At 42.7% G+C, this 23,674-nt stretch overlaps 2 protein-coding genes across 5 annotated transcripts in view; both read left to right on the plus strand.

The window, feature by feature from the left end:
* The first annotated feature begins 44 nt into the window (after positions 1-44).
* On the plus strand, positions 45-11,184 carry LOC132994395 (suppressor of tumorigenicity 14 protein). 3 transcript variants are annotated; one of them, XM_061064721.1, is made up of 19 exons: positions 45-651; positions 1,220-1,394; positions 1,535-1,659; positions 2,957-3,024; positions 3,140-3,333; positions 3,774-3,869; positions 4,017-4,236; positions 5,159-5,301; positions 5,478-5,575; positions 6,577-6,683; positions 6,797-6,930; positions 7,099-7,203; positions 7,677-7,787; positions 7,865-7,978; positions 8,122-8,241; positions 8,356-8,539; positions 8,612-8,883; positions 9,004-9,140; positions 9,672-11,184. In XM_061064721.1, the coding sequence occupies exons 1-19, from the start codon at positions 571-573 to the stop codon at positions 9,837-9,839; spliced, it is 2,652 nt and encodes an 883-aa protein (XP_060920704.1). In that variant the 5' UTR covers positions 45-570; the 3' UTR covers positions 9,840-11,184. The 3 variants fall into 3 exon arrangements, with proteins under 3 accessions (XP_060920704.1, XP_060920705.1, XP_060920706.1); XM_061064722.1 differs by having other exon boundaries at positions 1,224-1,394; XM_061064723.1 differs by lacking the exons at positions 1,220-1,394; positions 1,535-1,659.
* A 468-nt stretch (positions 11,185-11,652) lies between these two features.
* The window catches only part of flt1 (fms related receptor tyrosine kinase 1), a 33,239-nt gene continuing 21,217 nt past the window's right edge, over positions 11,653-23,674 (plus strand). Inside the window, exons 1-6 of one of the 2 annotated variants that reach the window (XM_061064683.1) lie at positions 11,653-12,145; positions 14,822-14,918; positions 15,644-15,849; positions 17,855-17,979; positions 22,168-22,333; positions 22,456-22,592. In XM_061064683.1, coding sequence (XP_060920666.1) covers positions 12,088-12,145; positions 14,822-14,918; positions 15,644-15,849; positions 17,855-17,979; positions 22,168-22,333; positions 22,456-22,592 — 789 coding nt within the window. In that variant the 5' untranslated portion in view covers positions 11,653-12,087. The remainder of the gene's footprint in view (positions 12,146-14,821; positions 14,919-15,643; positions 15,850-17,854; positions 17,980-22,167; positions 22,334-22,455; positions 22,593-23,674) is intronic. The other variant, XM_061064684.1, reaches the window with a different exon arrangement.

Raw genomic sequence — 23,674 nt, forward strand, 5'->3', positions numbered from 1 at the left:
ATTTCCCCCACATGAAAACAATAAGTTCTTTGAAAGACTAAAATTCCCTTCAGTTATCTTTCTTGTCCTTCAAGACTCACAATTGAGTTTGGGATTAAGTTTGGTGACTAATTCATAATTCTCTGCCTGCTTTGGACCCCTGCAGAGCTCCCCAAGGGCACGGCAAGCACCAATTGTTAAACTTCCTCGCACACGTTTGCCCTCAAGCACCCTTTTGTTCCTCCTAGCTTTTCTCCCGCATGCACAGCGAGGAAGTTTGCCCACAATATCTGTCGCACGGATGGTTGTGCGGATTGAACCCTTTTCATAGTGCTCCCATTGTGCCCCGCATTGCATTCTGGGGCTCCGTGTGACACCTGCCGCCCAGTTCAGGTGAACGGGAGGCTGGTGAATGCCCGCCGCATCCGAGCCGCTCAGGTCGGATTTCTTGAGGGTTTTTTCCGAAAAGGTAGCGACAGTGGGGGTTTCCTCTCTCTCTCTCTCTCTCTCTCTCTCTCTCTCTCTCTCCATCGATTCTATGCCTGAGGCTTTGTTGCATATCGCCTCTCCGGAGCTGAACGGGACAGTGCTATGAGGAATCACCTTAAAAGCAAGACTTGTGAAGTGTACTGCGTCTCCGGGCATGGACGTTCAGGCTGCTCCGCTGCACAGGTGAGACATATTCATTGCGCTCGAGCGGACTTTGCTTTTCGCAGGAACTATTTTCTCAACATATTGCTGTCTGTGTGTGTCTTTATCTAAATATGTCAGGACTTGTTATTCTCTAAATGAAGGAAGCATAACAAATAGAACACAATCAGTCATTGTTTATCTTTGTTGGGAAAAAAAAACAAAAACCCGTCTCTATGGGTTTGGGGGTCTCTTTCTAATAAATGTCTATGTCGGCGTGAGCCACTTGATTGAGTGCTGACACCGCAAAGCCAGGCCGTGGGAAAGCAGACTCCTCCAGTCACGCTTTGTCTGCTCCCCCGGGGAATCCTGCCAACTCCTTAAATGTTTAAGGAGATCCTTTCAGCTCAAAGATGCTCACCGTTCCTCTCAATAAATCAGTGTCTGCTCAGCCATTAACATCTGTGCCATTGATTTTGGCAGATTTTCTTTACCGCCCCCCCCCTCTGCTGCGGTCACATGAAATGTAAAGCCAAACAACTAGAAGCAACCTGAGCGGAGACATAAAAATGCTGGTATGATATCTGAGTCATGTCCTTGTATCTGGAAGGGAGAGGGGGAGCCGAAGGAGCCCACCCAGTCACTGAGCCCCCCAACGAAGCCAGACGAGAAGGTGGAGGGGGGGCGAGCTCCAGCCTGCGGCTCCTGGAGGAGATGGATGTTGGGTCTCCTGCCTTTCTTCCCCTTCACTGCTGCCATTGCACTCACCCTCCACTTCTTAACATGTGAGAACAGATCTTCTTTTTTTTTTTTTTTTTTTTTTTCAGAACTCGCCTGTCCTTAATACATGTGTTTATTTTTGAAGTACACACAGTCACAGGGCTTCCTCTGCCTCACATCTTCTCCTCCTCCTCCTCCTCCTCAGCTCCACCCTCCTCAGTGTTTTTCCTTGGTGGCAGCGTGGAGTTCCCAAACTTGAGCTTCACCTCAGAGCTGACTGACTCCACCTCCCCTCAGTTCCGCCTGCAGGCTCAGGCCTTGAACCAATATGTAAGAAGAACACTGGATTTGTCAATTACTGCCCCTGAATGACACTTCAGGGTGTTCCATCTCTGAAACTGATGACGCCCTTACTCACTGAGCAGGCTTTTACTACTACTTTAACACACCTCTTCCCTCATCTGATAATGTCTATCTTTGCTTTCCTATTCATTTGCTTTCTCTTTATCAGCTCTGTCTCTCTTTTTTTTTTCTTCCTGCACACCACTTTCCTACCTCTCTGTCTCTCTCTGGTGGTGTTAAATGTAAAGCTGAAACAGGAGCTGGGCACTGTGTGTGTGTGTGTGTGTGTGTGTGTGTGTGTGTGTGTGTGTGTGTGTGTGTGTGTGTGTGTGTGTGTGTGTGTGTGTGTGTGTGTGTGTGTGTGTGTGTGTGTGTGTGTGTGTGTGTGTGTGTGTGTGTGTGTGTGTGTGTGTGTGTGTGTGTGTGTGTGTGTGTGTGTGTGTGTGTGTGTGTGTGTGTGTGTGTGTGTGTGAGTTCCCTAGACCCCTGGGACAGGGCCCTTTCAGGGCTGAGGACAAGCCCAGTGTTTGTGAGCCCGGCTAGGCCCAGGGAGCAAGAGTGAGAAGAAGAGCAGGCCCTCAATAAAAACATTGTCTGTGTGGCTTTCACACAATCAGCCGCTCTGTGCACCGTACACTACAGAGAGGAGGAGAACCTCAGTTTGACAGCAGGGTTGAGAGGGAGAGACAGGGCAGTAGGGCATGCTGGGACGATAGAGGGATTGGGGACAGAGATATCAGAGGGGGGATTTGGGTTTTGGAGCAAAAGGTCAGGCGCATGTGGCATGAAAGTGTTTTGAACAGATGAGAAAATGCAAATTGGATTGTTGTTAAGTCCCGGGAAAACTGCAGAAACTCAATGTAATGCTCCTTAAATGAGCTGTGAGGGTGAGCTGTCAGGCTTGTTAAGTGGACATAGTATCTGTGCGGCCATCTGTTCATTAAAGAACAGGTGAACTCGAGGCCAGCAGCCCATACCACCCAGGTCCTACCTCTACACGGCCGGCAGGTACAGACACAATGGTGCTCTGTGCTGCTCAAAGTCAACATACACACAAGCAGGGTTTGATACACACACACACACACACACACACACACACACACACACACACACACACACACAGGAACAATGCTTCTGTAACAGACTCAGGCTGCATGTTCGTCCAGGTAGGCTCATGTGTTGCTTACACAGTAATAGTGACCTCACTTGCACCACTGTGATGTCACACCTACAGTATTATACAGTATGTGCGTCAATGCCTCTTTTTGTGTCTTTTTTAAAACAGTTCTCGGAGCTCTACGAGTCCTCACCGTGGAGCTCTTACTACCTGCACTCAGGAATTACTGCTTTCAGGTGTGCTGCCCCGACAACAAAACACAGAGGAGGTCAAATGTGCAACATTTACTCATAAAGATTATCTGCGTCCTAAAAGCACAGTCTGCCATATTGTCAAACCTTTGTGTCACAGTGAAGGAGCAGAAGGGCTCAACGTCTTCTACTGGAGTACATTTTCTGCCCCGGACGACGTTGCCATGGCGATCAGGGGGTCCGGCCCAGAGACGCTGCAGCGAAGGCTTCCTGGAAGCAACAAGGTGCTGCGGGACAGCCGCTATGAGCAGCGATATTACATGGAGCGAGATGATGACATGCTCCACCTGCTGGGTAGAGGCTGCACGCATAAATATATGCACATCAACAACATGCTATATCAATAATGCTTGATTTGATTGATTGATCAACAACGTGTAGTTCTTTCATGGCTGAACCTTTTGGCCTCAGTAGATTCAGTAATAGGCTGTTCAATAAGTGTAAAATTAATTACTTTATATTATTAACTAATTTAGCTCATCCTGTTATGTAGTAATTATTAGAGTTTTTGGGATACTATACTAGATCAAGGATGTCATATTCCTTTTTCCCAGTTAGCAGACGCACTGCAGCGTTTTGTACGAGTTAGAGACGATTGTTCTAAACCTGCATACAAAGAATTACTTTTATCCAGACTAGCTGTGATGAAGGCGTGAATCACTTTATCAAAGTCATTTTGACATTGTGTGTGTTTGTGTGTGTGTGTGTGTGTGTGTGTGTGTGTGTTTTTGTAGGTTTGGACCCTGATGACTTTGAATCTGAGGAAAAATCAGACAAGAGTAAGAATCCAAACAGCATCCAAAGCGGGAAGTGGCAGCTTGGTTTTCAAGGTGAGAAGAAGATCCCTCCTGCTTTATTATGTTTGGCATTGATCACACAAACCTAAAGATCGGCTGAGTTAAAACAGTGTAATTGAGGGTGTGTCACTTAAAGTTCCTCCTGATGTTTCAAATATTCCCATCACTCCTTCTGTCTAGCGATGTCCTTTGACCTCTATGCAAAGTACGGCAACAATCGCACCCTGAGCCTCGTGAGTCCCAAGAAGCCATACTACCAGTGGCGTCTTCGTGTGCCATCAGGTCACGTGGTCCGACTGGTGGTCCTCACGCTGCACGGTGCCACTCCAGGAAGCTGCACTGCCCACAAGCTCTCAGCCTACGACTTCTTACTTCCTTTACAGAACAAGATCATTGCCAGGTAAAACACTCACGGTCTTGTTTTTCTTTGGAGTTCCTGTGAAAACATCTCATCTCTTATCTCGTCTCTTTGGTACAGATTACAGAGCCCTTAATCTGTGCCTGCTGATTTGTAATCCGTGACCATGGTTTGAAACTGTGGGAACTGATTTTAAATAACAATTTAAAAGAATTAATAAAGTAACAATAACAACATTAAAAAAACACAATGTAGGAATAAATCTACCAAACCAGATGAATAGATCATACAGTACTTGGCAGATGTGGTTGCTGGGGAAATGGTTAATTCCTTGTTCTCTGAGGAGAGAAATTGTAGATGGCTCCCATGTACAGCGGCTGTAATCCTCAAAGCTACTTTCCCGCATTTTATTTCCCACTTTCTCTCCCAGATTTCTGACTCTATCCACACTATCGCTCCAGTAAAGACACAAAATCCCCAAAATTAAATTAAAAAAAAGAAAAATGTGCTGCCTACGGTTTACACATCTGTGCGTTTGATTTGTTATCAAAGAGTACAGATTTACACATGAATATTATTTTTTTCCAAACTGTCACCAGAGGGGAGTATCATGAAGGGTAAGCCAAGTCTGAGCCTAAAATCAAGAGTTTTTCATGTGACAAAGCTGGCTCTCTTTTAAACCGGCTAGATCACCACAGTCACATACTTTCTGAGTTTGGTGCCATAATTTGTTTTTAATAAATTATTAACCGAGAATGTTCTCTGTGAGCATTATAGATCTTTTTGTTTATGTAAACTTTTTATCTGTTATGCCACCGAAAAAGGCCATGCAGTTACAGTAACACATAGGCCTGCTATGTGCATCACTCATCATGGAGCCCCCCCCCCCCCCCCCATACATATTGATAAATTGTATGTTTCCTGTATTATATTTACACATCCTGTTGGCATTTCTCTGTGTCAGGTGGTGTGGGCTACCTGTTTCGGGTCCGTCCCCCGTCATGAAGCTGACTTCCTCTGGGAATGTGATGTTGGTCACCTTCTCCTTCAGTAGACAGAGGGATGGAGCCATCTTCAAAGCCTACTTTCAAGCTATCCCTAAAGCAGGTTGAGTGCTTTCACACACACAAAAACCCCACACACACACACTCAGCGCTGTTGAAGTTCTATAAGCTTGCATTACATGTAAAGGTTACTTTCCACTGGCCAGCATATAGAGCAGAGTTGCCCTGGTGTTATTGTGTTTTCTGTGCACTTATCTGTGTTTACATCTCCCCCTGCAGGTTGTGGAGGGTCATTATCCTCCTGGAACGGCTCTATTACCTCACCCTACTATCCCGCCTATTACCCTCCTAATGTTGACTGCACCTGGACGTTACGGGTGAGCCGCATGTGTGTGTGTGTTTACATGTGTGCATGTGTTAAAAATAAAGAATAAAAAACAGAAAGGGATTTCCCAGAAGTAAGGTCATTGGGCCTTATTGGCAGGAGTTCCATGACGTATTAATAACATATCTAGAGTTAACATCCCTTTAAGCCGCTTTGTCAGTGCCGCCTCAAAGCCTGTGACAAATGATGAGTTACTTATATGTTACATTTATTTACAATAAAGTTAGACATTCAATTAAACAAACATCATGAGATATAGAAGTGGTCAGTTGTGTAAGTGTGTATGCATGAATGAAGGTCTGATGAGTGATGTGTTGTGTGGAAAATAAAACAAAAGAAAGAGGAGCATGGCTAAATTGGAATAAGAAATACTTTTGAAAAGCAAGCAAAAAAAAGCTGCCATAAGGAAATGACTCAAATCTGACCCTCCCGTTATTGATGAATGGAAGGAGATATTAAGTTACATGTTATGGAAAGGCTGTCGTTTCTTCTCAGAGTTCCAAATAAAATATTTCACAGTGACATAAGTTAAACCTACAAGGCTAGGTAGAATAAGTAAGAAAATAACTTGTGTGTTGTTGTCTCACATCCTAAGCTTTCCTTTTATTTTGTGTTATACTCCCTTATTGTAATCCTGTGTAGGATCTAAGGTGAATGCATCCTGTGTTCATTTGTAAATAATTCAATCCATTGCTCTCTAGACAAGAGCCAGACTGTAAAATGATTATGTAACCCAATCCTTTTTCCATGTCTTTCTGTTTTGAATGTACATGTTGTTGTGGAAACAGAGCAGTAATGGACATAGTTGTGCGGTGATACGGATATTATGTGAAGTGTGTAATGTCGAATGAATGCTTTCCCCAGGTAAAGAATAACAAAAGAGATAAGATTAAAAGAAAGAAAGGAAGAATGTACCTCTTTTTTTAACTTTCCAGTCCACCATCCACATTTAAACATTTGAACTTTCTTTCATCCTCTTTGGTTCACTATCAGGCACCACTGCCTGGATACCTGATCTCAATCACTATCGTGATGATGGACATTCAGGATGCATCATCCGATGGCTGTGAGAAAGACTGGCTGGACATCGGAGGGGTCAAGTGAGTCTGAAAGTGAACAGTGTCCGGCTTTTCATCTACAACTTTGTTTTTAATGTCTTAATAGTTTTAGAAGTCTCCTGTTTATATCTGTTGTTGTGCTCCTCTGTTTCTAGACTGTGTAATCCAGTGTCAGACAGCAGCAAAAAGAGAGTCTATCCCTCTCCTGTCTCCCTTAATTTCCATTCAGATGAATCTCTCACTCACAAGGGCTTCCACTTGCTCTACCGGGCGTTCTCTCCAGAGGGCAGTGAGTCAAATCTGAAGCTTTAACACAACATTTTTCATTTTTAAAGGCAGTGCAGGAACGTGTTCTTACCATAGCCTAATTTTGTTTTCAGTTTGAACTGATAAAGCATATTAAATCTGGTTGCCCAATAAAGCCATACATTAAAGTGTCCTTCCTGTTGTTCTTCAGCCTGTCCTCGCCAGTTTCGCTGTGGAGATGGGCGCTGTGTTCCTCTGAGGAAGGTGTGTGATGGAGCAAGAGACTGCTCGGATGGAAGAGACGAGGCCAGATGCTGTAAGTCCTGTGGAAAGCAAAAGGGCTGTAAACTTGATATAAGCAGTTTTAGTTGTTACATGTATTCTGATTTCTTGTCTGTATTGTCATTAGCCTGACAAAATGTTGAACTTGACCTCTTTTTCTCCCTCTTTTATCGGCTCAAGTGTAAAAGTTGAAAGTAAGTGTGTTTACATGTGCACAAGTCTTCTGGTTTCGATCGGGTTTTCCTTTTTTTTCAGTTACCAGATAATGTCCATAAAACCATCATATCCTGCTTTCAGAAACATGCACATGTTCTTGCCGTCTTGAAAAAATAACACAAATGATTTGTAAAAGGAGAAAGACACCATGGCTTAAGATATAACTGCACGCGATTTTGGAAACCAATGAAGATGTAGACAATAAATTATTTTCTGATTTCAAAAACAATAATTTACTGCTAAACTTCTTTTTTTTTTTTTGCTGCATTTTTTCACATCGACCTGATGCAGCATCCTGCAAGCCAGGTGAAGTGTTGTGCGGGAATGGCCAGTGCAGGCCACACAGCAGCCAATGTGTGAGCCAAATCACCTGCCAGGACAGCAGTGAAGAGGCCCCCTGTGGTGCGTAGACAATCACCATAGCAACAGGTGTGCGTGTGCGCTTGTGTGTATTTAAATAACTGTGTGTTTGTTTACAGGAGGTAAATGTTACCACATGTGTCCCAACAAGGTGTGCCTTCCCAAGTCATCAGTGTGTGATGGTGTTATTGACTGCAAAGACCGCAGTGATGAGTTCAACTGTACAAGAGCGTGTGAGTATTTCTGACAAAACGTATACGGTAACAAGTCACACTGACTGGTCAATTTAAGTGTGTTACATATATCACAATTTTAATCTCTATTTCAGGTTCAATTTTGTTTCAGTATTCCAAAATATGTCTTTCATTTTCTTCAGACTTCAAAGGCTGCTCTTCATCCTCATACAAATGTGCCAACGGAAAGTGTGTGAATAAGGTGAACCCAGAGTGTGACGGAGTCAAAGACTGTTTTGACGGCTCTGATGAGCTGCGCTGTGGTACGTTCTCACATGAAAAAAACTCTTCTTTAGACTTCCAGAATTGTCACTAAAGAGTTCTCTGACTTTTCAAAGAACATCATCTCTTTTGTCTCCGTCCCTCCGTCCTCTCAGGCTGTGGTACCAGGCCCAGGAAGCGTACTAAGATAGTGGGTGGTTCAGATGCGGGGGCTGGGTCATGGCCATGGCAGGTCAGCCTCCAGATGGATCGCTACGGACACGTCTGTGGAGCTACACTGGTCGCCAGCCGCTGGCTCATCTCTGCGGCTCACTGCTTCCAGGACTCAGACGCCATTAAGTAAGAAAGAGGCCTGAAAGTGTCACTACCGTAGTTGTTTTTCATGTGTGCGCATGCATGTTGTGTCTGCAGATACTCAGATGCCCGTGCATGGCGGGCCTATATGGGAATGCGTGTGATGACTACAGGGAACAACGGAGCAGCGACAAGGCCGATCCGTCGCATCCTCCTCCACCCGCAGTACGACCAATTCACCTCCGACTACGACATCGCACTTCTGGAGCTCAGTGCTCCCGTCTTCTTCAACGACTTGGTGCAGCCTGTGTGTGTCCCTGCACCCTCGCACACCTTCACAACAGGGACCAACTGCTACGTCACAGGCTGGGGGGTTCTTATGGAGGACGGTGAGAGCTGTTCATGGTTATTTAATTAACCCGAGTCAGTTGTGGGGCAAAATAACAAAACAAGCACGAGGGTTTTTAAGCAATTTGTAATGCCAGTGTTTGTGTTTGTGTTAATGAAAGGTGAACTTGCCTCTCGCTTACAAGAGGCCTCAGTGAAGATCATCAACAGGAACACCTGCAATAAGCTGTACGACGATGCTGTCACTCCCAGGATGCTGTGTGCTGGCAATCTGCAGGGAGGGGTGGATGCCTGCCAGGTGAGTGTGTGCATCACTGTTGGTTTGCATTTGCATGTATGATTTTTATATAAAAATATTGATTTTGTTTTAAACTCTCACTCCCAGAGCTCTTAAATGACTTCATGTTGCAACCAAAGAATGCACATTTTGCTCCGGTTATATTTTTCTGCATTTCCAATGATTTTGGATTTTGGGGCTAAACAATGACAGAATATTTGTGCAACACTGTAAAATGGAAATGGGAGAAACATTTGTCTTTGGATCTGTCCAATATTTTGGAAAAAGTAAAATTTGAAAAACTTTGAGCATATACTGCTAATGCTAAGTTGCCTAGCTCACATCTTATGAGTTGTCGGATGTCTCCCAGTGTCTTGAACTGTCAGTTAGGAAAATCAGTTTAGCTGCTCTTGAACTGCTTTGACATGACATCACAGCCTTTCAAGTTTAGCAAATAATCCAACTGTAAGAGTTATAAACCAACGTGTTTTATTGGTCATTTTCAATGTCTTTTATGTTTGAGTGTGTCACAGTGCATATCCATTTTGTCAGGGTGACTCCGGAGGCCCGTTGGTGTGTCTGGAGCGAGGCAGGCGTTGGTTCCTGGCAGGGATTGTGAGTTGGGGTGAGGGCTGTGCAAGGCTTAATCGCCCCGGCGTCTATACGCAGGTAGTCAAATTCACGGACTGGATCCATCAGCAGACTAAAGGACAGGTGTGACTAAATGCTAGACTTACATGAACAAAACTTCAGACTTAACACATGGGACAAAGCAGTCGGATCTGGGGTCCATCTTCAGACTGTTGTCTTGATTGCGTCACAACAAATGCATCAGTTTTTGGGAGTGTTTACACGGCAATGTGAAGCCACTTTCCTGCTCCAAACCTACCAGCTGGCTAACAATCAATCACATCTACAGTGGCTATAATGACACAAACAAAAACATCAGCACTTAAGCTGTGCATTGAAATAACTTGTTTTTTTCTCACTCCACATACATTTGATCGGAACATTTTATACAGAGTGTAAGATAACCCAGATATATAAGATACAAACCCTCCATTAGCTTTTAAATTGAGATCTTTCTGCACACGTGTAGACTGAACTGCAGGTCAACATCTACTGGTATTAGAAAACTATGTTGGTTCTTACTCCTTACAAATATTGGGAACACAAATTTTCGTTTGTGTGTGAGAGCAGATACGAGATAAGCCAAAGTACAAGCCTTCACAAAAAAATCCACACTGACACAAAATGATTACATACACACTTTTTTTTTGGAAGTAATACAATTATTTTTTATTACTTCTGCAAAAATTGTGTATGTGTGTGTGCGTGTGTGTGTTTGCGTCTGTTTACTTGGGTCTGTGTGTGTGTGTGTGTATACATTGAATCACGATCTGTTATTCAAAAGCGCGGTCTGCTATTAAAAAGTAACAGATCGTGTGATACATTTTTGTAAATGTTTCAGTCCTTTCATTGAATATTTGAAGAGCTCTACCACCTCAAAAATAGAAACGGACATGGCTTCTTAATCCGCCCGTGTACTGTACGTGTCCATGACTGACTTTAAAAGAGTTGTGATTGTACTGTATGAGTATGTATGTGCATTTGTATATCATGAGTTCATCTTGGTCATAGCCTTATGTTCAATATATGCTGTATTTATAGAGGATTCTAAAATCCCTCTATAGGAGGTGATGTTATATTTTGCATTTCAGTTTTATCACGATTTAATTTATCTTTATTGTGCCTCTGTGAAAAGCATCATCACTGCCCCTTCAGCACAATGTGTATGCAGGTATGAGAAACGTATACGATCATCAGGTGATGCCCTTACAAATCTTTTCAGTGAAGATACACTTGAATTTTCGCCATTTCTCCTGCTCCAACTTCTCATTCAGCTCACATCACCACCCTGTGGCCAGTCTGAGTGATTGCTCATTTCATGTCCTGAGGGGATGGTGCACCTTGCACCCATAGAATTCAAAAACATGCAATTTGTGTCAATGTCTCATAATATCAATTGATATGCCTTTATATTAAAGACACAACTTCCAATGCATCTTCAGTCATTATTATTGTACTTTATATGAATTTAATATTGATTGTTTTACATAATGTCTCCACATTTCAATTGATATTGGCGCTTTGGGAGTCTGCTGTCAGTGACTTTATATCTTTCATATCATGACTTTATGTAGGATCATTTGAATATTAAGTGGCCTGTGAAGTAGCCTAAGGTAACCCTTTTTTAAAACTTTAAGTCAATCATGTTTTCCGGAATGTGTGACATGCAAGGACCAGACGCTTTTCTGAAGACAGATTGCCAATTTGAAATGTGAAGAACGTCACTGTCAGGTTGATCGTGACACCACCCGTTTCCTTCGGTGCCTACGTGCTGATTACCCCGTTTACCAATCCCGGGTCCTCTTAAGACTTCAGTGTAGTTATCCTGCACGCATTGTCTCCTGCCCGTTGGTGCGTAACTGAAGCATGTGCAGAAAAATAAGATATCTTGAAGATTATAAGTTGGGATACATGTTTAATATTACGCCAAACACCAATAGGTCTACTTGAGTATTACAAACATAATTTTCTTAACTCATCAGTGGTCGGTTGATTGACCACTGGGGAGGACTGGAGACTGCTGTTACGCGCCTTGGGTGGGTCAATGGACGTCACGGAAGTCCGCTATCCGGTGGCTGCACTGTGGGAACTGTATAAATCCGCGCCAGTATCCAAAACGATGGGAAAAAGTTGCACTGGAGTTCAGGCGCGGTGTCCTGTTGCGTGATCTCCCGCAGCAACCCTCAGGAAATCTCTATTCAGCCACAATCAGCGCTGAGCGCCACAGCCAAGTGCGCCGCGCCGTGCTAAATCTGGAGGGGGAAACATCAACTGAAGGAATAAAACTTGATTCTTCTTTTGTACTTAAAACTCACCTGCTCTATTGGAGTCACCAAAGATGATGCATTTTATCCTCATCTGCCTGTTATGTGGATTGTACGGGACTCTTGCGAAAAGTGAGTAACATTTCCTTAAATTGATGGTGCACGTGCTGTATTTAATTGATCTAATACTCACATATTTAACTTGTTTACTAACTTGGACAGTTAGTTCAAGTTCATTTCCACTTAAATATGTTTCGCTGGTTTGACTTACACTGTTAAAAACCCTCAACATGACCGCATGCAGGCTGTTAGACGCACTAGTTTCTTTATTGATATGATTTCTTTATATATGTTACAGGGTCCTAACAGGGCTTAATGCATCTTATCAGTTTTTAGAATTAAACTTATTTCCAAGACTAACACGCAGTCTTTGTTTTGGAAGAAACATCAAATATCACATGTGTCTCTTCATTGTGGCGCATTGGCTGTGGAGCGTTTTGATTTCTCGGTGAATTAATTGTTCTTTGGGTCGTGTGTCTGGGAGTGTTTAACTTGTTAACCTCTTTAAGGGCCGTGTGCAGTGATGGAGATAAGCCCTATCCTGCGGGACATGTGTTTGGATAACGCGGACCTTTGTGGCACGGCTCCTTGCGCGCTTGGACACACACTATAGGCGTTGTTTTCCTGAGACTGATGAGTTTGTCAAATAAGAGCTGTGATATTAATGAACCAGGGGGTCAAGGGCATATCAGTGAGCTGGGTCGGGTTTCAATCTGTGCTTGTTAAATCAGTGGGCTGCCGTGAGCTCCACAGGCCAAAGGAGAAAAACTTTTTTTTATTATTCTGTGAAAAAGTTGAGTATGTGAAACCTGATAATTTAACATTCTCTCTGTAAATACAGATGCTCGGTCCGTTACGCGGTCGAACCTTGGTTTGATTAGCCTAATTAAACCTTTTTTAAGTAGTGTCCCTAACGTGCATGTTTTAAACTCAGCACTTTTTCATACTAGTCTAACATGCTTTCTTTTTGTCCATTGAAATATTTAGACACACGTGTTCTATCAATTTATCAACACAATGGAGAATAATCACAACAACAGTATTAGCCTGAAAATAACTCAATAATGAGTTGGGACACAGCATAGAAACATCATCATTCATGTATCTTCTTGTGTGTACATACACAAGTTATTGTGAGCATGGCTTCAATATATCACCTTTATCAAAGGTTGTTTGATTTGTTAAAGACATTAGAGGTTTTTCAAAAAATGCACACCTATATGTAACTTTCTACTTGATTCTTTTTCCTGATAAATTGCAGTATAGTTTTATTTCTGATTTTGTTATCATATGATTATTTTTGGCGTACTTAGTGGCTGACTTCAGCAAGAAACTTATATTGGATCCTTTTGGAATCATTGTCTTCAGGCTGCTTTTTATAATTAAAGTTCTTGAGGTGTTTCTTTCCCCCCTCTGAACATATTTCTTTGTGATAATGTTCCTTTCAACTTTCCTGATAAGTCATAGAAAGGATTTTTTTTTTCCACATAGTGATGAGCCAGTGTGTCTTAAAAGATGGCCATTATTCTTTCTGTGTTTCAAACTTTCTGTTTCACTTCAGTGAAGTTGCAGGAAATAATTTGGAAACAGTAGTTTAGACACTTCACCCCAGAAGGCCTTGAGGAGATCTCTATCTTCCCTTACCGTGGCTGTGTGTGTGTGTGTGTGTGTGTGTGTGTGTGTGTGTGTGTGTGTGTGTGTGTGTGTGTGTGTGTGTGTGTGTGTGTGTGTGTGTGTGTGTGTGTGTGTGTGTGTGTGTGTGTGTGTGTGTGTGTGTGTGTGTGTGTGTGTGTGTGTGTGTGTGTATGTATTTCACACACTATGAAATCTAAGGAAATGGAATAGGAAGTGGTAGTAGTGTGAGTAATACTAGATCTACCAAATTGGGCATCCACTGGGAACAATGATGCTGACAATGAATGTAATAATGAGCTTTAGTGATAAACTCACTCGCTGTCTTCCAAGTGATTCAACAACTTGCCAAAAATACAGTTGTGGTCTGAAGTTTTAAGCTGAAATGATTTCACTCAGTAGCGAGCAGTCAGAGTGAAGGACAGACTTCCCTGAATGATGTTTCCGCTGTTGTTGGTAGGAAGGAAGGGTGGACAGACAGGCGTCTTTATCTCTCATTAATAAACCTCGGCCATGGAGTGAAGAAATGCAGCCATTAGGTAAACAAGAGAGACACTGCTTACGCATTTCCACACAAGTTGTTAAGTGGCCTGAGTATTGGGACACAAGGAGGGTCACAAATACTGTGGCCTGGACTGAGGACGTGCTCAGGAGCTGGGACCCACCAAGACCTGTTTGTGATCAGAGTCCGGTTTAGTCCGGTTTGTGGTTGACAGAGCTTACATGAACCGTCTAAAATATTTATTCCTTGTAAAGTGTTTTGTCTTACAGGATTTCCTCTTAAAGTGGTCTAATGCAGACCTGGGGCCACACAAAGGAATCAAGAATATCCCTGATTGAATGTAATTGCACTGATGCGTTCAACTTTTCCGTATGTTAGTTTATAAACAAGGTTCTCCTTCAACGGAATCTAGGGATTTCAAGCACTCATTTCAGAAAGTAAACATCCCACCAGATGTCCCAAAAGATTTCTCTAACCTAAAGTATTACAAGCTGACCTTGACCGCTGACCTTTCTGGAGATGTCCACATGTTGATACCCTCTCAGGGAAGTAGTTTCACGTGTTTCTGTTTCTAAATGTCTTCTGCGTTCTCAACCTCTCGTCTGTCTTTGCAGATGAAGAGAAAAAGGGGAAGTACAGTGTTCCCATTCTGGACGTGGAAACCCGGCAGCTGATCCTTGACGTCAACCAGACACTACAGCTTGGCTGCAGGTGAGTTTCAGGAAGAGAGAGATGCAGGCCAATGCAGGGGATATTTGGTTGGATTTCAACAGGGGCAAACATCATGATTTGTAAATGGACTTGAGTCTTCTGACTGTAATAATCATAATCGGAATAATCCATTAGACTTAAGTAGCGCTTTTTCTGATTACTCAAAGATGCTTGACTACTTGAAGCACTTTTTACTCTTAACGTCACACTCATCCATTCACACAACATTCACACTGTTGGCTGCAGAGGCTTCTATGTAAAGTAAATGGTATGAACTAATCCATTCATATACATTCATATGCCACTGACGCAGCAGCAGGAGCAGTTTGGGGTTCAGTGTCTTGTGACAGCAGGAGCTTGGGATCGAACCCCTAACCTTCCGATTCAAAGACTACCGACTCACTGAGCCACAGCCCCCCCCCCCCCCCAAAAAAAAAAGATTGATACCTTTAAACCAGAGCCAAAAAAAGACAATAGATTTAATGAAACATATTTTAACTTGTTTTTTATTTCACCAAAATATGATCAATATTTTTATAGAGCAGCAATTACAGCATCTTAATTAAGTCACTTTTGAGAGATTTAAATCCCTTGAACTTCCAACTCAAGATGGTAAAACAATTATTTCTAAAACGGATGCAGTTGCAATTATGTAACCAGAGTATAAATGCACATACAAAGATTGCCAAGTTTTTTTTTTGTTTTTTTTTGTACCTGTTGGCCAGGGGTCGCTGGGAGCTGTCATGGGCGTTCCCGGCAGGTTTGGCCAGAGATCAGGTGCAGGTGAAGGACTCTCGCTGTGGGCGGACAGGCCAGCAGTACTGCAGCAGTGTGACGGTGAGCCGCAGTCAGGCCCAGCACACAGGCCTGTTCCGCTGCAGGTACCAACACCGAACACGGAAACAGATCTCCGTTTACATATATGTCACAGGTAAGACACTCCTGCTCGAGCTCCTCGGGTACAACTCTCTCTCCCTTGCATTCATAGAGAAACCCCATGCTTACACTCCCCTCCATGCTTATTGTTTATAGCCCCAGGTTAAACAGGACGCAGTGGGTGCTAAATACAGACCAATGCCAGAGAGCCAATTATATCTAAACACTGTTTGTCCCAACAACACATCCTTCTACATGACTCTGGCAGAGTCTCTAACCCCCCTCCGCTCTACCTCCAGGTCGTTCTATATTTAAATCCTTTTTTACTTTCGTTTACGTGCTACCTCGAGGCCAGGAATAGCCCAGCTGCTGAAAGGCTCAGGCCCTGGGCAGAGTTTCCCAGGGCATCAGCCTTATCTGCTCCACTCAGCTTCGCTTGAAGCATCCTGTGCAGGGGAGAGGAGGAGGGGGAGGGCTCAAGGGGGGGGGGGGGTTGCTGGGAGGGGACGTTGCTGTGTCTCTACAAGGTATGTGAAAATGTTTGTGGGTGAGAGGAGCTGAAAATGAGAAGATGAAGGCTTCTGTAGAAGAACTGTCTCTATCAAATCGGCTCCTCCCTGTCCTGGAGGGTGATGCTGTTCGGGTGGGGTCTATTACCTGGCACGGAGCTGGGCTGGAGGCCAGGGTCACAGGGCACGCTACCGTTTGGCCAATAGGACCCTCGGGGGCCATCAATCGCTCAGGTCGCCTTGTCCATTAAGTGTCAGACTTGGCCTGTGGCTCTGCTCAGACGCTGCCTCCCTCCCCCAGTCCTCTACTAAGAATCAAAGCGAGAGAAGGAAGCCCTCAGTCGGCTGGTCCTTTGGGTACTTTTGTTCGAATGTTCAGAGATTTGCTTTCCTTGAATAACACCAAACAATACACCGAGCAACACCCACACTTTTCAATGGCACCGAGCTTTAACAGGAGTCGAGCAGGGGAGAGAAAGCTCAGAGAAGACGTTTGATTGCCTCTAAACAATCTGTGTGTTTATTGTTGACTACAGGCAGTCATTGGCTGAATGGGTATTCAATGAATGGGTGTGTTTAGAAGTGTGTGTCTGTTTGTTTTTGTTTATTGTTGAGATTGATACTTGGAAGTGTGTTTGTTTGTTTGAGCCGGCTGATTGTTTTCTTTCTATTCTGTTTCTGCATGAAATTCAAGGGTCAGTGTATGAAAAATGATTTTCAATACATTTCTCATTCAGATTCACTTTGAGCTGAATATTCTTATAAGGAATCAAAATCAATACCTTAACATACATTGTTTTGTATTTTATCACTCAGAACTAATGTGGCTCACTCTATGACATTTATGTATGCTAAAAGACAGATAACAATTGATACCATTAAAATTGATTGCAATAATCAGGCCAACTTACTTGAGTCCGCCATAATGTAACATCAAGTCTGTCCGTTTGGCAAGTGGGTGCCAAAACTTTCTCAGACTTTTTGAGTTATTTTTCTGACCTGAGGGAGCCTTCATGCATATTTGTTGTTCCAATTATCCTGACGCCACATCTCAATTCTCAATCTTTTTTTTTGCATGGATCTGCCTCTAAGGCCACCATTGAAGGAAGCTAATGAGCCTTCAAGTTATTTAAAATGAATATCTGCAATCATCGCTCAGGGCTGAAGATTGATACAACAATTTTCTTTGGGTTTGAAAGAAAAAGGCCCAGAGACAAGAGAGTGAAGAAGATTGATTCTCAAAGTGAAGATTCACAAATACCAATTTACTGCAACAGATAACTCCTACATCCCAATGAAAGTGACAGGAATGGAAGAGGAATAATAATTAAAACGTCCAGAGGAGTAAACCTAAAGTAATTCCTTGCAAATAGAGGAAAGTAAGAAAATACTTTTCTTTCATTTTTCTTCAACTTCCTTGAACTGACACGTTAAGCTTTATGTACTCACATTTGTAATAGTGGCGTATAAGACAGGAGTAGTCCCTGTTTATACATGAGATTCACATTATGTGCACCATATGTGTCCCTGAACGCTGTGTTTTGGTTTCAGACAGCCAGCAGCCATTTGTGGACCATCCGGGTATGAGCCCAGATGTGTTGTACATGAAGGAGAAGCAGCCGCTGGTCATCCCCTGCCGGGTCACCCACCCTAACATCACCACCACACTGGTCAAGGTGAGTGAATGAGATGTGGATGAAATGACAAGATCAAATTCTGATGTCTGTGTGCTAAGAGATCTACTCTCTGTCCATCTCTGATTCATCACACCTCTCACATTTTCTGCACATCATCGCTTGTCCCGGGTTTTTCAGATCTCACATCTGCGTCCCTTTCCAGATCATTATCCACATTGTTTTATCTTGGCAGTCATAACGCTGTGGCGTGTGTGTCCATTTGTTTGCGCCCGTCTGCGGATATGTGTGAAAGTGTGTGCGGATGTGTTTGTAAGTGTTGGTACTTGAGTGCTGAGTGAAGGAGCCAGCGGACAATGTTACCAAGTGCAATGAGGAGTGTTTAGGGTGTGTGCTGTCTGCATCGGTCTGTTTCTGTATTTGCCTTTGAATGAAACAAAACCATGTCGGCCTGTTTTAATCTGCAGCAAAACTTTCCATCGAAGATTCCCTCTTTCATGACTGACTTTTTCCGATGGAGTGGCGCCCGCAGTGTCCTGTTGGCACTGTTTCCAACTTCGGAGACAGGACATGAGGTCTGGAGTGCCCCTTTGGCCTTTAGCCAGCCCCACTTCCCACATCTCAGCCTCCACCTCTTGTAGTAGGAAAACTGGCTGCCAACTTCCTGAAGCTGATGTTTAAAACAGCTGCTTAGCCTGGTGAAGGAAGCAGAGGCAGCTACTGTTGGCCCTGGCAGATCAAAGGGTAGTCCATTCTCTTCAATCACGTACAACCATCATTAATATGACAGCCTGTAGAAGGCTTTATGTGGTATAACAACAATAGAGCGGTTGTGAAAATATACACGAGGCTATGAAATAGATGATTTTGTATGTTTGTCAGGAGAAAAGTAAGAATGAAAGTGCATTAAAGTACGTAGGAGGAGAAGAGACCCATTATAATGGGATCACTGCAGCAGTCACCGGCCTCTGGCATTTGACTATCCCTGTGGTTCATACTCCTGCACTTCCCATTATGCAAATCAGAAGTTTTGTTGAGCCAGTTTCACACATGCACTCCTACATCACGGCCTATCCCTGAAATGTTTCTGAGTTGCTTGTTCCTCACAGCGGGAAGTTTTGTCTATCGGACAGATAGGGGGGAGTCGCAGGGCGATTTAAAATAAAAAAAAATCAGTACTATGTGTAAATGGAGCTGTTCACAATTTGTCAACAAATAAGTGGAGAAGAACATACTGGCAAGAAGAAAACATAATGAAGCAGTTTATTTTTGTACACAGTTATAATAATAATAATAATAATAATAATACATTTTATTTATAAGCGCTTTTAGAAACTCAAAGACACTTTACAATAGTTAAAACATAAAGAACAGCACAGTAAGGACAGACTAAGGGACATCGCAACATTACACAGCAATCAGCCTGCTGCAGGATATAAATGTCATCACCCCCTCCCAGTCGGGTGACTTTGACTGAATATTAACAGCTGTGTTCACACATTGGCTCACCCCAACTTCTTGTGGGCTTTACTACAGGCTTGGCAGGAACATTTCAGGACTATTGGGCATGTGTGAATATGGCTGTAGACTCACACAGCATGGTAAATGTCCAGTCTTTAAAAAGTATTCAATTTGGGAAAGCTCCGTCAGAATCAGAGACGATATTACACAGATGTTTTCAGAAATAAAATAGCACTTGTACTACCTGGTAAAGTGACGTCGTTGTGTGTACAATTGTTTCAGTTTCATTTTGAATAATCAAGACTTAAAACCTAAACCCAGGCTAACGACTCTGGAGGGTAGAGTGTTTGCTATTTGTACTCTGTACGTCTACAGAGTCAGAAACATGCAAGCACTGGCTAATGCTCACAAAACTCAACATACATATACAGCATTTAAAATGTAGATACATTTTTTATCATAAACCATTTTACACATTTTTATTGTGACCCAGAAATGGCACTGAATGTAACCCTAAAAATGTATCCTGCGGAGAACAGAAATGCCTGCCCTAAATTCAATTTCAATCCATGCCAAAGTTTTTTGGAAGTTGTTCAATATATCTTGACTTTTTCAGTGTGTTTATTGAAAAAACAGATGAAAGTGAAGTACATTTTTCTTGGGCGGATTAGCAGTCTTGTAAGTCTTTTACATTTAAAAACATTGGGAAAAGGAAATATAAGCTTGATGAGAGGGGAACACTGCAGACTTGAGTTCACAAATCTAGTCTCAACATTTGAAGTCCCAGGATGATTTCCTACAAACTCAAATAAAAACTGAAAGTCACTTTCAAAACAACAAACATGAACCTTGTGGAAAACTTAGTCATCTGTTGATCTTATCCTCTGGGGTTTATGAATGTCAGTACAATATTTCATGGAATTTTATTCACAGCCGTTGAGTCAGTCTTTCTGAACAAACTGATAGATGCTTAAAAAACAAGATGCTTGTGCAACAACAAGAAGAAGTGACTGCATTATGGATTTGATATGAGTTGCAAAACTTAGCAATCTGATCCTTAAACAGACACGGCTGCACATCAACACACATACATGAGAACACTTCAGTAGAAAATAGCTCTCTTCTGTTTCCTTCATCTCCCTCCTCTCACCCTGCTCTGGTCGAGTCTGAACATGGAATCCACTCACTGTCACAGCCTCTGGAGTGTTTTTTTCCTGGAAGGAATTTGCACTTTGTCTACATCTCTAATATGACCCTTGTCATCAGGAACAATACCCAGGAGCTCTCTTGCTGTGAAAGTGACCAGGAGGTCTGGGATGACAGGGTCGACCTGGAGTTCCAGTCCGAATGTCTATATCCTGTAGTAACAGGATGCGAGGAGATGGACTGGAGTCACGTTTCTCATATCCTGAGTCCTCCAACATCGTAGCTCCTCCCCTTGTTTTCTCCAACACCTCTGTTGTAAAGTGGGAAAGAGGGGCATTGAGGGAACTCATTTTGATAGTCAAAGAGGAGGAGGAGGAGGAGGAGGAGGAGGAGGAGGAAGAGCACAGTGGCGTCTGAGAGGGTCACTTCACTCTGGGAGGGGGGATATCAGCCACTTCACACTGGGGGTGCGAGAGTCTGGGGGGGGGGGGGGGGGGGGGTGGGGTGGGGGGGGGGGGGGGGGTGTGCGTGTGTGTGTTATGCTGGAGGTGGTGGGGTCTACCTGTTCCCTTGAGAGTGGGTGGGAGGCTTCCACTATGTCACAGAAATTCTCGTAAACATTTCCTTGAGGCTGTCTCCAAAACAACAAGGTTACACAAGTGTTGTAGAATCAAGATTATAGAATTATAAAAACCAGCACGGTGGAGATACAGGCAGGATTATCTGGGGCCTCTTATAGCTCATTTTAGTCCTTAGAAAAACATTTATGACCTAATATTGAAAAGTTTTCAAAGAGGAGCTGCAACTTTAGTGAATCATTCCATTGAAAGTGAAAACAAAAGCTTAAGCCAAGTTGGAGCGAAGAGTAGAAACTTACTTTTCTGGAAGTTCTGAGTTTACAAGTTGTTCAATATATCTTGACTTTTTCGGTGTGTTTATTGAAAAAGCAGATGAAAGTGAAGTACATTTTTTCTTGGGGCGGATTAGCAGTCTTGTAAGTCTTTTACATTTAAAAACATTGGGAAAAGGAAATATGAACTTGATGAGAGGGGAACACTGCAGACTTGAGTTCACAAATCTAGTCTCAACATTTGAAGTCCCAGGATGATTTCCTACAAACTCAAATAAAAACTGAAAGTCCTTGCATGGCCACACTTTAAATGTTTACACACACACACACACACACACACACACGAAACACGTTTTGGAAACTTCATAATTGATAATAATTCTGAATATTCAGACACCTCTAAACCTGTGGCTTTTAATGAAGAATTAAACAAATGGTTTGTCTTAAGACTTGCTGTCACTAGTCTTTAAACTTGACCTTCTCCTAGCGCTGTTGGACTTGAGGTTCAAACAAACATTTTCAGTTTTTTGTTGTTTCATCAGAAGTGGATACAATTGATGGATTTCTTTGTCTTAGACTAATTATCACATGAGACCATTAATGACACTCAGTCCTTGATTAGTCAACAATTTATCATGGTTTCTCTATAAAATAATAGCAATGACTCTTACGTTCTTTGGGAGGTAAAAGGGCATCACTGAGGCTTTTGTGATAAAACATTTGATGGGTGTTGTCTTCTTCTCCTCCCTCCCTCCCTCCTTCTCCTCCTACAGTTTCCCAACCACAGCCTGAGTCCAGACCAGAGGAACATCATCTGGAACAGCAAGCAAGGCTTCACCATCCGAACTCCCACCTTCTATTACATCGGCCTCTTCTACTGCGAGACAATCACTAACCACGTCACACACAAGTCGCGGATATACTTTGTACACAGACCAGGTCAGAAATGCATTCAGTCTGAATGAAATCCCTCTTTACATTTATGTTTGTAGAAATAGTTTCTATGTCAACTCTGACTATGATATAGTGTTATAACATCCTGTATTTCCTTCTTGTTCTAGTGAGTAACATCATGGAGGTGTATCTAAACAGCAGTGGACCCGTTCAGGCCCTGAAGGGCGAGAGACTTGTCTTAAACTGCACGGCCACTGGGGAGCTGAACACCAGAGTCAACATCACCTGGGACTACCCTGGAAAGGTCAGACCATATGTCAGAGTCTGTGGAGACAGAAATGACTCGATTAGCATTATTTATAGAGGTATTTTAATTGGGACCACTGACTGTATACAAAGATGGATGGTGTGTCACTACCTCCTCCCATTGTACGAAAATGAAGCATAAACACCCCCCGACATGCTGACAAATTGTACTGGTGATGTCATTTGGAGTCAGAGTTGCGCAGTAGACTCTGTTGCAGTTTCAATGTCCCAACCCTTCCACTAACTAAAACACAAATTTAAATTTCTGACAGAACAGCAAAGACCCCTCTGGTTGGTACAGTCCACAGCAGGACATATTTTGTGTTAGTTTAAAGCATACGCTTAGGATTATGGAAGTTAGTTTTATTATGTATCCTCTTGCTGCTCCACCTCGTCTCTACTAATCCAGTGCACACTGTTCCACAGGAGCCTCTTTTGTCCACCGAGCTGTCAATCAAGACGTTTTACCATCAAATAACTCGTTAGAACTATACTTCTCAGAAAGGTGAACAGGATACTTGGTCATAAATAAGCATAATCACTAACTATAAAGATAAAAAAAACATGGAGAAAATGTATCTTACATGTATTTTGATTTCCTAGTTTTACTCATGTACCATCTTGTTAACATGGATGAGGCTTTTTTTTTTTAGCTTTTCCAAACATTAACTTGCCAAGTGGAGCTGGAGACACTCCTAGATTGTCTCACAGTTGAACTTTTAAGACTCTGGATGAAGAAAACATTATTTAGTAACTACTGTGGTTTCCAACTGTCAACAAATAATCAAGTCAAGTCAAGTCGAGAGTAGCGCTTTGGGTTACAGGATTCTGGTGAAGAGGCTCCGTAGGCGTTTCTTTATCTTTACTCATGTCTTGTTTCATGTTTAGAGCGAGTTTTGTTTTCCTTTTTTCCTTTTTTCAATAGTCAATACACTGTGTGGGAATAGAGTTAATGAATGACATGGTCACAATGCATTCCTGATTTAAACTGTGAAACATTAAAATGATTTAAGTTATGCAGGATGAAGACCCTAACCTCAACCATCAAAGAAGATTTTTTTATTATCTTTATTTTACTAA

Source organism: Labrus mixtus, chromosome 19 (genome assembly GCF_963584025.1).
Source record: "Labrus mixtus chromosome 19, fLabMix1.1, whole genome shotgun sequence".
NCBI classification, from domain to species: Eukaryota; Metazoa; Chordata; class Actinopteri; order Labriformes; family Labridae; genus Labrus; species Labrus mixtus.

Bases quoted from the DNA above. Each gene is read 5' to 3' on its own strand.
- LOC132994395 (XM_061064721.1), top strand. From the start codon at position 571: ATGAGGAATCACCTTAAAAGCAAGACTTGTGAAGTGTACTGCGTCTCC. The intron at 1,395-1,534 runs GTGAGAACAGAT...CCTCCTCCTCAG, and splicing joins CACCCTCCACTTCTTAACAT to CTCCACCCTCCTCAGTGTTT. The intron at 3,334-3,773 runs GTAGAGGCTGCA...GTGTTTTTGTAG, and splicing joins TGACATGCTCCACCTGCTGG to GTTTGGACCCTGATGACTTT.